Source organism: Populus nigra, chromosome 1 (assembly GCF_951802175.1).
Source record: "Populus nigra chromosome 1, ddPopNigr1.1, whole genome shotgun sequence".
Taxonomy (NCBI): domain Eukaryota; kingdom Viridiplantae; phylum Streptophyta; class Magnoliopsida; order Malpighiales; family Salicaceae; genus Populus; species Populus nigra.
The window spans coordinates 16,777,515-16,792,668 of NC_084852.1; the positions used below are offsets into that span (position 1 = coordinate 16,777,515).

At 35.5% G+C, this 15,154-nt stretch overlaps 1 protein-coding gene and 1 long non-coding RNA gene across 3 annotated transcripts; one reads left to right on the forward strand and one right to left on the reverse strand.

Annotated features, from left to right (window-relative positions):
- The first annotated feature begins 222 nt into the window (after positions 1-222).
- Positions 223-9,413, forward strand: LOC133693066 (uncharacterized). Of its 2 annotated transcripts, XR_009842069.1 has the most exons (4): positions 223-497; positions 989-1,262; positions 6,892-8,586; positions 9,313-9,413. It is a non-coding gene; the product is annotated as an uncharacterized LOC133693066 (long non-coding RNA). The 2 variants fall into 2 exon arrangements; XR_009842068.1 differs by lacking the exons at positions 6,892-8,586; positions 9,313-9,413 and adding an exon at positions 2,105-2,943 and having other exon boundaries at positions 239-497.
- Positions 4,828-8,073, reverse strand: LOC133693050 (protein LAZY 1-like). The gene is made up of 5 exons (XM_062114216.1): positions 7,989-8,073; positions 7,844-7,910; positions 6,365-7,140; positions 5,470-5,749; positions 4,828-5,001 (listed from the first exon to the last, which is right to left on the reverse strand). Exons 1-5 carry the CDS (start codon positions 7,992-7,994, stop codon positions 4,982-4,984), a joined length of 1,149 nt encoding a protein of 382 aa, XP_061970200.1. The 5' UTR covers positions 7,995-8,073; the 3' UTR covers positions 4,828-4,981.
- Positions 9,414-15,154: the final 5,741 nt, after the last annotated feature.

Below are 15,154 nucleotides of genomic sequence, written 5' to 3' on the forward strand. Positions count from 1 at the left end.
ATATCGGGTCAACCCTAATATAATTAAAAAGAACTTCTATTAAAAAAATATAATATCTAAATATTTTTTTTATATTTTAAAAATTTTAACCCAACCCAACACGGAAAATAATATAGTTATTTGCTATACTTAAGGCAAAGCAATCATAGCAAACCTATAAATTATACCATAAGAAAAAAAGAAAGTGCAGGTTAATTAGGAATTTAATTAAATAAATCTTACCATCTACCAAAGGTCCTCCGGATAAAGCAACGCTGGCTAGGACACAAAACGACAGTACGTTTCATCCATTACAAAGCCATACCCAGTTGAGTCACTGTATATGAAACTCCCGCCTCTGAGATGGCGACTTCAACTTTATCGACAATCCAGTCCTCTCTTAATCGCAAACGCCTTCGATTACCACCGCCACCGCCACTTCCACTGCCACTGCCAATCTCAATTTCATTTCAATTCCACAAAATCGTAAAAACTTCTGCGGCTACTCTTCCTTTGAAGTTAGTAATTTTCTGTCTCTTTTGTTTAATAGTTAATTGTTATAATTATCATCATGTGTTAATTGTAGGTTAAGGATGTTAGCTATAGACCTCCAGGAACTAAGCTTAATCTTTTAAATAAAGTTACCTTTTCACTTCCAGAGAAAACGTAATTAATTTTTTTTTAATCAATCAATCACTTCCAGAGAAAACGTAATTAATTTTTTTTAATCAATCAATCAATTAACTTTTCTGATTCTGTTTATGCATTTGTGTTGCTTTTAATTTTTGATCGTCTAGTAATTTCTTAATAAACGAAGTGATATTATGGGTTGCCATCATCTTTATATTAAAAAATATAGGAAGGCAGGAAGAAAATGCTATGTGGTTTCTATATATTGCTTTAGGTTTTTTATAAAGAGTTGAACTTTGATGAAGAATGTTGTTTTGCTACAAGCTAGCTACTTTGTGGCTGACACTATTGTTGCTGAACTTACATTTTGGTGGCCCAGGCGAAAGCGTATTTGATTAAGGGAGGTCTTGCTTTGAATCTGCAAAGAGCTGTAAACTGGGTACTATTTTTAAAAAGAAAAGGAAAAAAAAGGGGGAGAAAATTAAGCATGTTTTACCTTTTTCTTTTTTCGGTCGTTTTTATATTACATTTCATTGCGGTACTTATAATTTAACTGATAACTATAGGTTGGATTGAATGGGATCTCGTTGTGTAAAGATCCTTACTCTCTAAGTGGTGAATATAAACGTCGGCTTGCCTTGGCTATTCAACTGGTAATAACCTTTATGTTAGTCTACACTTCTTGAGATGCTCCATTCTAAAGTTACAGATTAGGTACTTGTATAACCTTTATACTTGTAGCATGCTTCGAGTGATGAGTGTTATCAATTTAATATTCAGTTTAAAGTCCCTGATATGTTGGTTTTGGATGAGCCTCTTGTTGGCCTAGCTGTGAGTCATACTCAGTACTTTTTAGTTCCTAGACCATTCCTTGTCTTCCCTCTTGTTTAGACCCCCAGCTGATGATTACTATGATTTTTTTGAAGTTAATCAATAATTAAGAACCCCTAATCCCTGTAGTGCCGTGCAGTTTCCTCAAACTTTTTAAATGAATGAATACTTTTAGAGATAAAGAGTCAAGGGAGGCCCGCTCTGGGCTTGTTGCCTTGACATCGGCTAATTGATGATGAGTTATGGATTTGAATGTTCTCTTATTTCCTTTCTTATCATCAGTAATACCAAACTATACATCAGGGGTTCCCCTCACCATTCCTCTCCTTTTCAATAATTTGGACCTTTGGCCTCCCCCCTGACAGCAGGACTGGTACCGCCTTGCTTTTAAGACTGGTTAGGGTACTCCAACTGTTTTCATCTAGATCATTTAACTTCAAATTCAATTCCAGCTCATTTGCACTCAAAATTCTAAAATTCAATGCTTAGCCTCATGTTTATCAGTTATTAAAAACATTTCTTGATATTTGAAGTGATGAGTGTTTCACACTCGAGTGAGTCCATGGTATGCTTTCAGTACATCCTCCTAGCTTCTCCATTTGTTAATTCTTTTCTGCTAAAGTGAGTTTGTTTTAATTATTATTAATGATGCTTTGGAGATCAGATTGGAAGCCATGGGCAGATGTAATAAAGCTTTTGAAGCGCTTGGAGAAAAAATTGACCATCCTTGTTGTTAGTCATGATCTCAAGTTTGTTTATAGTTGTCTTGAGTTTTTCCTTTTGGATCTTTTCTTCTGAATTGTCCTCCTTTATCTGTTAACATGCTGTTTTTCTTTTTGGTATGGTTTGTACTAATGCCATTTATGTGCCATCATATTTTAGCTGTTCAAATAACTGTATTTTAAGTTCCTGTTTTCATAAATAAGTAATCTTCTTAGAAGGATATGAATGTTATTGTAGAAGTTGCATGGGTTACAATAACTGTATTTTTAGTTCCTGTTGTTCATAAACAAAGACATCGGTAATCTCATTAGAAGGCTTAGAGGACTCAACCAAGCAAGCTCTTCTTATTGCTTTGTAGTTAAGCTTGATTTCCCAAATCCAATATTAATTTAATTTACAGGTTCTGCAAACTAGTTTATTGAACCTTCGCCTATCTTAGGACGCACAATGTGTATTCTCTTATATTGTTTCTCTTTTCACTATATGTATATGGTGCTACTCTTACTTATAGAGCTTCGGGTTTCTCTTCCAGAGAATTAGCTACTCTAGTTGATCATCCCTGGAGGATGGAAATGGGTGGATTTCTGATGGAAGAGCTCCTTTCAGTGTAACCTTAGAGTGGACTATTGCCTACTTGCTATGAGGTTTGACCTAGTGGGTTCTAGTTCTGTACTTCTATGCCAAAAGCTGGAATTGCTTACAAATTATATCAGGAACATGTCTTGCCACTAAAATCCAAATCCTTGATAGTGATTTTTTATTTTTATTTTTATTTTGATAGTACTTATTGCTTACTAATTGGCATAGTTACCAGACATGTAGTCAACCTACAGCCAGTGTTCTTAAAGTGTTAGGTGCACTTAGGCACAAAGGGTTCTTGGAGCCTAGGTGCAAGGCACGAGCGCTCATCTAGGCAAAATAAGGTGCATACATACTATAATATGTATAAACATTTAATAGCATATAGAAAATTGTTATTTTTTTAAAAAAAATAAGAAAAATATTAATACATCTGGTGTTTGTTTCTAATCTTGATAATAGATTAATTAGAAAATGAATTAACTTTTAAACTTTGATTCTATAAGAATAGAAGAGAGAGAGAGAGAGAGAGAGAGAGAGAGAGAGAGAGAGAGAGAGAGAGCAATATTCTTTTTTCCTTCTTAGCATCAATTATGTCAAATATAACATAACCGTCATGAACTAAGAGAGAGTGAGTGATTTGACCGAATAGCAAAAGAAAGTGATAAAAACAATAGTATAATAATTTGAAAGAACAAAAAATTACTTGTATAAAAGTCACATTCTTTTGGCCAAATAAACCATATCTCTCCTTATTGTCCTTTGTGTTGCTTTCACAATTAGTTTAGCTTTTTTAATGAATAAATTTCACATAAAATAGTTTGTGGATTGTCACGTGTACAATCAGTGAAAGTTTGCCCTGCAAGTAAATAAGTAGAAGTCACATGGGTAGTAAAACAGTTTTTAATAATTCAAACTACACAAGCAGAAAACTAACAGACAAGAATTCTAATTAGGCATGCTTTTTTATGCTTCTTTGTAAGTCCCTAGGCGTGCACTTCTCTTGCCTAATGTGTGCTTGATTAAAATTGCCTGGCTTTGACCCTTAAAATCCCTTCCTGTCACAGCTTAGTGCCTTGCGCTTTAGGTGCGCCTTAGTTGCTGCTAACACTACTTCCAACATTTGGAATTTGATGCACCCATTTCAAACCATCTGCTCGCTGTCCTATTTGATTCTAACTAGATAGTTTAATGATTTTTCTTAGATGAATTTTGGTAGGTGAATTATGGGAACTTAGATGTTACGTTTCCAGCACAAATTTGAGGTGCTTGGCACCATAAAAATTAAACAGGAAAGGGGTGATTTGAGGAGCCTTTTAATGTAAATAGGGTGCATGGCCTTGGTTTTACTAATACACTACCAGCTCACTTTATGTAAAAAAAGGGACTAATTGCAAGTTTGCTCCAAAGTAAAACTTTGATTTCAATTTACTCCCTTAGGAAACATTAAAGTACATTTCAATGCTACCCTTCCATAGACTATCACATATGTTTAACATAGTGCATAGGAGGGTGACATTGTAGTTATTGTAGTGGTTTGAGGGGAGCATCGTCATTTACTATCATTTGGAGTATAAGAGAGCACAACTGGCCATAATGGCGAGTCTCTTAGAATATCATTACCAGCGCTGATTGCCTAATGAAATTATAGGTCCAAGTAAGTAGGCGGTGGTACTTAAGTGAGAGTTGTAAAACTTAGCAAATGAAGGCTTTTGTTTTAGTTTCAGCTATCTATCTCCTTTCCCCTTTCTATCCTTTTAGTTAACAAATCTGACTTGGTAGTACAAGTTTTGTTCTCTTTTATCAGCCTGATTTTTTTGTTTCAGTTATAAATCACCAAGACTTTGAAACCTTTGGCTATATCAATAACTTCCTTTTTTCCTTCTTTGCAGCTGAATCTTAATTTGGGATCAAATGCCCAACACTAGCTCCTTCCATAATACTCCTATGTTTGTCATGTTTGAAGAAACTAGTTTTTATGAATATTTACTTGTTTGTGAAGTGAAAAATAATTAAATAATTGAAATGGAACATGCAAACATATCAATCATGTTTACTAATTAAGATGATTACATGACATTCAGTGCTCACAACTTTATTATTATACAGACAGATGAGATGGATACCTTTTACTGTTTCCATCTCCTTGGGTTCATGGTCACTTAAATCACTCACAAATACTTAGAAACTTAGATGATGCAATCAAACAACACATTGTAAGTGTGCTTGAGCTCCTCTGCTACAGCTCCAGCACCAAATCTACATTACCAATATTAGAAAAGGGTTAGATGTGTGCATCAATATGCTTAATCATTTTAATAATTCACCTTGATGGTCACAATGAGGTCATAATAGCTCTTCAAGTGAGAAAAAAAATACTATCAATGTGGCAGCGTACATGGAAAATACGCTATTGAATGTTTGACTTCCCATATTAAGATATTCTTAATATGATTCTGTTTATAATAGTTTGACTTTTTCATAATTGTTGCTTTTAGCATATCTTGATCCCATTAATGCAGTTGTGTTTCTGAAACCTCTTTTTTGCTTGTAAATAGGCGTTTTTCGTGCATGTGCATATAAGGAATTACAAATGTCAGACATTTTATTCATCTATGCATATTGTAACAAATGATTGATGGTGCCATGGTCAGCAATCTATACTTGAAGTAAACCAAAATCTAAATGTTCTATGTTTTTGAAAGGTCAAGATGTGTTAGTACTTACAGTCTGCATCCGTTTTAATCCAGTGTTCCCCATTTGCACTTGAATTACTGCAAATATGATCATGTTGGGGCAGTTTCAAGCTGTTCTTATGGCATTGGACCCCTTCCCTTGACTTGTATCCAGGAAGAAACTTTCTTTTCTCTTTAACCTGGTGCGTCAGTTCTGCATTATAGCCACCATCATTCAGAGTATTCATTGTCTTGTCTTTATGGGACTTCGTAAACTCTCTATCAGCTAATGGGTTTTCAGGATGAACTTTTCTATGGAACACTTTTAGGACCTGCATGCCAAAAGCTGAGAAAAATTAAGATTTCAGTGGAAGTTCTATCACTGAACCTATTTAGAGTGGTATTGTTAGGTTCCTACTCCTCTGGAGTTCCATGTGATGCTTTGTGACCAATATTTTTGATATTGACCAATATTGTCTAATGGAAACCTTTCTGGAAAATATAGTGGTTGGGCATCAATATGGCTTAGCTTGATCTAAAAACTTGAGGTGCGTAGGTATAATCGAAGTCTTTTGACAAGAATCCAAGTTTGAGTCATAAGGGGTGATCTTGTCGGATGCTAGGTTATCGGATGGTGTGGAATGAAGTTCAAAAACACTTACAATATGGCTAGTTTATACTGTAAGTTCTATCCAAGTTATAGGATGATATTTCCTACAGATCTGTTTTGTTAACAGGAAAAGAATAAGGTGTTTGCAACTTAAGATTTTTGTGCTTGGCTACTGTTATCCCGGATGTCATGGTAGTACACTTTAAAATGAAATTAGTATTCAACTTATTTGGCCAGAGGTAATTGTAATGCAGTGATATGGATTGTGTGTTTATGGATAGAATCATCAGTCTTTTCCCTAATCATTTCTTATAGAAAATAGTGGAGGAAGACACACCTTATTAAGTGTTTTCTTGGTAGAAACAGAATTTGAGGCTTCGTCACTAGTAGAAGGGGTAGGATGTCCTGACGTAGTGCGAAACATTCTGAGTATCTTCTTGATGAGGTATTTGGCAGATTTATGTGCTTTCTTGGCTTGCATCTCCCCTTTCACTTCTTTTTCCGAAGGAATTTCATCTGTAACTTTTGTCATACGAAACATCTCTCCAAGTGATACCTTTTCCTTCTTTACTCCAACTCTTGTTTCTGGCAGTTCAACTGATGACCCAAATAGATATCCTTGGAGTGGACATGCCACTGTCTTTCCATAATCTTCAGCATCAGTTGCTTCCATTTGCATGCCACTGAGTGTAATAGTGCTAACATAACTGCTCCTTGCTAACGATTCATTGCAACCTTCTTCTTCAGCTTCAGCCTCTAGAAACTTTTCTAACTCATTGTTCATGATCTTCAATTCATTTTCTGTCACCTCTATGTTTTCCTCTGTTATGCTCTCCAAAGACATGGGAAATGTTGGTGTTGCAGGCTCACTGGTAATTGGTTCTGAGCCAAGGGTTCCAATAGTGAGAAAGCCATGAAAAAGATCAGAGCTGATGATAGATGTTTCATCTCCATTATTCTCATCCACTCCTTCATTTTCAGAGAAAGTATTCTCACATTCCTCATCTGGCTGTTTTAAGAGCCCGGGTCCATATCTGGAGTTAAAACTTGGCCCAGTGTAGGAAACATGGTCATCAATGGGTGACTGTGCGGAAAGGCAAGTACAATAGTTCCCTGAAACATGGAAAAAGAAAAAGGATACTTTATGTGAGTTCTTAAGCAGGGCATATTACTTATCCCTTTTATCACATTTTGCATGGGCCAACTAGTGACTGAACAATCTTCAGATTTGTGAGGATAGTGGTTTGAAGGGTCATTGGTTTATGTAACAACCTAGCAATACTACTTGTTATTTGTATCACGAAGTGGCTGCAATATTTATGCCAATATGCCCACTTTGAACCTTATCCCTTGGGAGAGAGATCCATTTGCCGAGTGGCCATAAAAGGCCTTAGCCAGTGGTGGAAAATCTAAGAGGTGGGATGTCCTGAAATACCTGCACTGAGGCTTCACCCTTTTCTTTTTCCATGAACACCCTAGATGATGGGCAGTTGTGTCTAGCTTTATTGCAGACAGAGATCAGCCGTTCCTGAGACCTAAGAAGATTAGTGGTCTCATCCATTGTTGAAAAATCTTCTAAGTTGAGATGTTTCTGACATGATTGACCATCTTTGTGAGACCATCAATCTTTGGGTTGGACCACTGTTTTTTATCCTTTTCTTGAAGTGAGAATCAGCTACTAAGATTGGTGCTAGACGCTGAGTGTGGTAGATTAAATTACTTTTGTGAGTTTGGCTTATTTATGTGATCATATCCTATGTCTGATGCACACCTAGTGGTCTTTTTAGAAGAAAATGAACAAGGGTTGTTTGAATACCTGTCAAAAAATCCTTGAATGGTTCGACATTAGATTTTTTGGACCGGTGGTGCATCCAACCTAGTATCTGCAACAATGAAATGCAAAGATAGAGTTGAAATCATTAATACGTGTGCTATTCAAAATTCAGGAAGTGTGCACTTACCCTCATCTCGAACTTCTTCTGTGGGATTCAATGTTAGTTTTGCTTCAATTGTCACAGGGGGGGCAAGATGTAGGAATATATTTAGATATGCAAGGGGAACAAAGCATTAAAAAGAAAGGGATGGGGATCTTTAGAACGTGGTTGTTTAATTAGTTGGAAGTAGTGGGTGCTAGGAGGATCTTCTGATGGATGCGGATAGAGAGAAACATTTAGATAGATACAAGGTTTTGGTTGGCTGTTCTTTGTCAAGATCAAATCAAGCTAAAGAATCAGGGAGAGTTGGGAGACCTGCAAGTTGGGGGGTGCAACATTTGCTATGCATGCTTGATGTGGTTGTATGGGCAAATGAATGCATGGACATAAGACATTGATGGAAACATTTTATTTAGTTCTTTCAAATGCATGCATTATGTATATTATGCAAAGAATAATAGTGCATCATTTGCTAATGGACACTTACAGCGAGTAACACACTAACATAATCAAATGCCATTACATATTAATATTTCATTTCAAGTTGTCGCATGTTTGCTTTTATTTTTCAAGGTGCTCGGCCTAATGGATGGTGGCATTTCTAGCAGGACCAAAGAAAACTATTGTGAGTGGAAATCTTTATAAATATATACTTGCCATGGACCCCAAAGGGACTGTGAATTATTTAAGCTTTTTGGCTAGTCATTGCTTCTGGTAAAGATACTTCTTAACTGAAATATACTCATCTAGCAGACCAGTTCTACTGTGGTTGACATACGAAATATCTTTTGCGGGAGTGAAAAGTTTATGCTGGGCCATTCATGCTTAATATTGCGGTAGTTTTGCTTTGATATGCCTTTTAAAAATGTGTTTGTGTTGAAAAAAAATATTAAATTAATGTTTTATTTTAGTTTTTTTTATGATTTTAAAGTGTTGATGTCATTAAAAAAATTATTTTAATATATTTTTAAAAGAAAAACATTTTAAAAAAATATTGGACGCCATAATTTTAAACACCAATTCAATCTTGAGAAACAGCCTTTTCTGTTCATTTATGCTCTATTGAGGCTACCATTACCATTGTCAACGTTGTCGTCATCGCAATTATCCTTCTCTGCCACACTCCCACCTCCTTTTGTAAATTTAAGATTCTAGCTATACGGCCATCCTTTAAGAATTCCACGCAGAAGACATAACATCCTGCTGTGGTTACCTTAATGTGATATTTTTCTGACTAAAAGTCATAGATGCGCAGTTTCTGTAAAAGGAGACCCAGGACAGGAGCAAGTTCTTACCTTCTTATCTAATGGCATTCCATTTATGACTCTGACCTTCTCTTTCCACAAATTAGGAGTTTTCTTCGCCGTTCCATACCGGTTTGTCACTGTAGTTGAACTGGAACCGCCAGCATGATTCGGGCATGATTTCAATACTTTCAGTTAGGGGTGAGCATTTCCGGTTCGGTCCGGTTTTCATCTAAAATAATAACCAAACCAGTTTTTTTTTTTTAAAAAAAAAAAACCGAAACCGAACCGAAACCGGTTCAAACCGACCAGTTTCGGTTCGGTTTGGTTCGGTTAATTGAAGAGAAAAACCGGAAAAACCAGTTTATTTTTTTTGGCTTTTTTATGACTTTTGATGGGGTCATTTAAAAGGCTTGAAAATTTGTAATCGATATAAAAAAACATATATTCATTGTTTAACTTTTCTTTACCAGAATTTATCTCAAATTACAGGAGAAATATCTTTTAATTTGCACCCCAGTTTTCTCAAACCAATCAACTCTAATCAAAATGCAAAATAAAATTATACAACAAATAACACTTAAATCAAGAAAATAACACATATGATAAAACTAAAGAAATACAATCTGCAGGAGTCCTTGAAATTGAAATAAAACGCATCAACAGTCTCTCTCCCAGCACTCACAAAAACAAAACAAAAGGAAAGATGCTGCTATTTTAATATTATTGTTAAGTAAACCATATGCCTTCAACATTTTATTGCTTGTATTTTCTCAGAAACCAAGTGAGAAGAAACTGCAAAGAAAAAAACCAACTATTGAGGCGCGCAAGCATGAACATTAAAAGTTCATCTGGTTCTCTTGAATAGTTCACCTGAAAAGTTTAACAAAATAGGTTAATATAAACTGATAAAAATTAAAAAAAAAAGAAAAAGAAAAAGAAAAAGAAAAAACAATATAGAAAAGAGAATAGACAGATCCAACTTGGAGAGACAAAGAACTTGAAGGAGCGACTGCTAGTTTTGATTTAGAGACAAAAAGATTGAGAGATGAAGATTTGATTGAGAGATTGAACAAGAGGGAGGGGGGGCGGCGGCTGAGTTTGCTAGGGTTGGAAGAAGAAACTAACAAGTAGATCTGTATATGGGAGAGATGAAGATCTGATCGAGAGATTGAATAAGAGGGAGGGGGGCGGCGGCTAGATTTGCTAGGGTTAGAAGAAGAAACTATAAAGCAGATCTGTAGATGGGAGAGAATAGAGATGAAGATTTGATCAAGAGGGAGTGAGGGGGGCGGCGACTAGGTTAGAAGAAGAGACTGAAATGTAGAAGTAGAAGTGTTGATGGGAGAGAACAGAGAAGAGATGAAGATTTAATCAAAGAGAGAGTCAGGGGGGGCGGCGGCTAGGTTAAAACTTAAAAGAAGAGACTGAAATGGGTTAGGAAGGTATTTATAGTACCGGCTTTTTTATTTCTATTTGAACCGGTTCGGTTCGGTCCGGGTTAACCGGTTCCTGCATTACAAAACCGAAAACCGAACCGAACCGGGATTTTTTCTAACTATTCTAATCGGTTTAATCGGTTTTTTTTTTCGGTTCGGTTTTTTCGATTAATTTTTTCTTGGTTTTTTCGGTTTTTTCGGTTTTATGGTTTTTTTACACACCTCTACTTTCAGTGATTGGCATTTGGCTTCTCAAATGCCTCGATTGCACACCGTTAAACGAGAAGATGCCCATCTAGTCAGGGTTGGTGGCGTCAAATTGTTAGCGTGTCCCACAATCATAAAAGCGAGGAAGCTGTTGTAAGCTTGCTGACAAATGCCACGCAACAGTCTTCAATCCTGGATGCCCTAATTCCATCGGTGGATTTGACAGTGAAAGATGTTGACGAGAGTGAAAAAAGTGTAAACAAAATGCACTGTTTTTCTTACAATATGTCTAAATTTTTCATTTGTTTCTGTTGATTATAATAGTTGCAATTCTAACATAAGAAGCCCGGCACGGTGACGAATGCTATAAATTTAGATTGACGTTGTTCCTAATGGAGCGTCACGATCAATAACGATCATGACACATGATATGTCGGTATTGTCTGCTATTTTTGCCCGTTTGATGCACACGCATGATCAAAACTATACCCTAGATAGTTTATGGTTGTAGGTCCTCAATCTGCATCGTTATAGTACAATTGTCTCTTGATTTCTCTGTTTCGCTAAGAAAGTACATTCTGTCACATCGTTGTGAATCTGTTGTCATGGTGTAAAACAGGACCATCTTCGCTTTAAGGGGATAGTTCTATTTATGGAGTGTTTTCAACTTGTTTTTATTAAAATTTAATTTTTTTAATGTTTTTATATTATTGATATCAAAATTGAATTTAAAAACAAAAAATTTAACGTGTTTTCAAGTAAATTATTTTAAAAAGTAATAACTACTATACTTTTAAATATATTACATATTTTATTAGAACACGTGCGTAACTAGGTAGCGGCATGATATTTTGATAACGTCAACAAAATTCATGGTGGTCGGGTGCTATGGGATATCTAATGCATAAAGGAAAGGATATACATATATATAAAGGCAGCCGCGTATTTGTATAAAAACTGCATTATTGCAAATTAGCCATCCATCAAAACATATAATAATCAAAGGCGAGATATGCTATGCCCATTTACATTAAAAAAAAAAGAGGGGGGGGGGGGGCAAGTAGGGGGTGAGGTAGGGCTCGAGGGATCCTATTTTAGCTACCCAACGAGAAACTACAAAACGTAGGAGTTTTCCACTTTTGGAGGACCCTCATCCGTAGACAAACTCCTATACTCTACTCTACTCTCGATCAAGTCTCAAAACCAAAACAAACACAAAACCCTTCAAGCTTGCGAGTCGGCACAGCAAGTGGGGTAATGCGAGTGAAATATCGAAGAAATAGAGAGAGAGAGAATCCATGCATGGATGAAGCCATTAGATTGCGACCATGTGAATCCCACGTGCAATCTTTGATGGTTTATGCTTTCTCATTGGCACACGCTTTCAAATCCTTAAACATGTATTGATTTATTTATATGTATTTATAATCATATCATGAGAGAGGACCCCTGCCACTGCAGAAGAGACTGCAGCTAAATAATTTTTGGTCCCCATTCCCACCTTCAGAGATTTGTAATAGCATGAGTGTAAAGAACAAGTAGGGTTTTCGATGATGATCTGGACCTGGGAATTTTGAAGGCTAATCAGTACTGTCTTTAGACCTAGCCCTTTGTTAGCTCCCATAAAGAGTTGAAGAACTTGAAGAAGTCATAAGAATCTATCCTTCACGTAGAAGATGCTAATGAGGTACGTACAAACGTGGAAAACAACATTTGCTCAGGTTGTTTTCTTATAATTTTTTTCATTAACTTTTCTGTCCGATAATCGGTGGACAAAACTGAGATACTTCTCTCTGTCAATTAAGTCTCTTTCTGCTACTTTATCTTGGCTAGAAGCTAGAAATAGAAGACACTTGCATTTAAATTTACAAGGAGGGCCAACGCCACCAGGCCAGAGGTGGCACACGTGACCATCATATGGGATTTACACAGCTGTGATTATTTTTTCTCCGGTTCAGTTTTTGTAAAAAAAATTATTAAACCAAAATTTTTATTAAAAAAACAAAATTGATTCAAACCGACCGGTTTCGGTTCGGTTTAATTTTTTATAGAAAAAACCGGTTTGGTTTGGTTTCTCAGTTTGGCTCGATTTTTTCTGATTTGGCTCGGTTTTTTTCGGTTTGGGTTTGGATCGGTTCGGTTTTTTAGTTTTAGACTTATAAAATTAAACCTGTCAGTTTTTTAAATATTTTAATCGATTTTCTTTTTTATAATTTGGTTTTTTAATTAATTAATTTTTTAGTTTTTAATCGATTTTTTAGTTTTTAACTCATCCTTAAAAATTTACGGGAAGTTTCCCTCTCATGGGGCTTCTTGGTGTAAGCTTCAACCTCTTGGTATGCACGTACGCCCCCCTTGAAAAATGATGTTTTATCGTTGCAGCTTACAAGGCCTATCGAGCCCAAACTCCTCCTCTTGGTAAACAAGCCCTTTTGATATCCAATGCCTTTACTCTCTTTTTTTTCCGGGCTTGAGCTTCATCTGATAAATAATTATGTAGAAATTTAGAAGCACTTATAAATGGCTTTCAAAGGAGCCAACAACAAAAATGTAGAATAACTGTTGGACTTTACAGTTTTATCCATGAAAATTTTTGTCAATTATTATATTAATATTTTATTTTTGTGATTATTTTACTCACATAATTATAGATAGAAATTGTCTATTGGAAAAGCAGTAGTTGAGAATTTCTAGTTTGTTGAACCCAAATCCCTTTTATTTTTAACGATAAGTCTTTCATTAATAAATTTATCAATGACTTTATAAATGGAATATGCACACTAAAAAGAAATTATTAGATTCAATTCGGCTGTAATTCCCTTAGTAATATTTAGCATATCACTGACAAGATAATCGTGGGTAATTCTATCGGTGAGTTGCAGTGATATTTATAGTAATTCTTTTCCAGCTCTCTAGAATATACCGATTGAATAATTTCGTAGGTGATTTAACAGTTGTAGGGGCATTTGTTGTAAATCTTTTCCAACTCTCTAGAATATACCAACAAAATTATTTTGTCAGTAACCATGTCAGTAATAATTTTAAAAAAATATTGGATAGAAATAGAAAATAAATAAAAAATTAAATTTATATAAAATTCAAGTATTTAAAAATCAATTATCTTAATATAACAATCAAATATTTATTACAAATTTATACATTCAAATACAATGAAACTAGAATAGAGGTGACACAGGAGGAGGAGGAGGATGTTGGTCATCCTCGGGACCATGGGGCCAATAAGAGGGTACACATGTACCACACATGTATGATCTCATATCTATGACCATTCGGCGGAGCTCTTCATAATCCACAGAGAGTTGTTCATATTTTTTATTGAGATAAGTCGTACGTCATTGCACTCCTCGGTCTAACAAGGTCGCGAACTCTAGAGATTGAGTGCTCGAGACAAATTGCGAGCATCCAACGGTTGAAACACTATGAGTCATTCACTAGTTCTCGGTCGTAGTGTTGGAGAGTCCATACACTCGATTTCTACCAGGTCCACCGGATAATCCTGCCTCCAACCACAAATTCAAATTGAAATTTGGGTGGGTCGAAGGATCGTCCTCGTATCTATCCTTCAATCGGCTGTTATATGTCTCCTGAAAATAAAAAATAAAATCATCAAATTCAAATAAATAATAACTTAAGAAAAAAAATGGTTGAAAACTAACATAAAACAAAGTATTGAGTTTAATTGTCGATGAACTGTTGCACCCCTTTTTAGCGGTCATCACTCCACACATGTGTTTCCACAAAAGCTTCATTGGGCTTGGCTCACATCCAAGAGTCATAGCTTGCAAGATAAAAATGTTGTTAGTTAAATATATTTATAAATAACAACAAATTAAAAAATAAATAGATGTAATTCAAATAAATTTTACCGTCTGCTTTGCATGTGAAATGAATTGAATGGAGTCGTTAGTGTGCCTAGTAACAAAATCATGAATTTACTGGCTTTGGTTTCCCGCATCGAATTGCAATCGTCGTGTGAAACGCTCGGATGTAACGTGTTGAATGTATTTCACCCATATAGTCTTCGGGTTGTATAGTTGCCTGAAATCCTTTCAAATTACCATGTCATTACAGCCTGATAGAACGCTTTTTTTAGCATGTTTTTTAGATTTTTTTTGCGCCTTATACAAAAAATAATAATTCACGCAACCTATATCGTACAAACAAATTATCTATGAGTAAATGACAAATGAAATTATAATATTTGGAATAGAAAAATTATCCTGATTTTGATATTACCTAGTTGTAGTGTGATTATCTCAAACCCTCCTCGCAACATTATCAT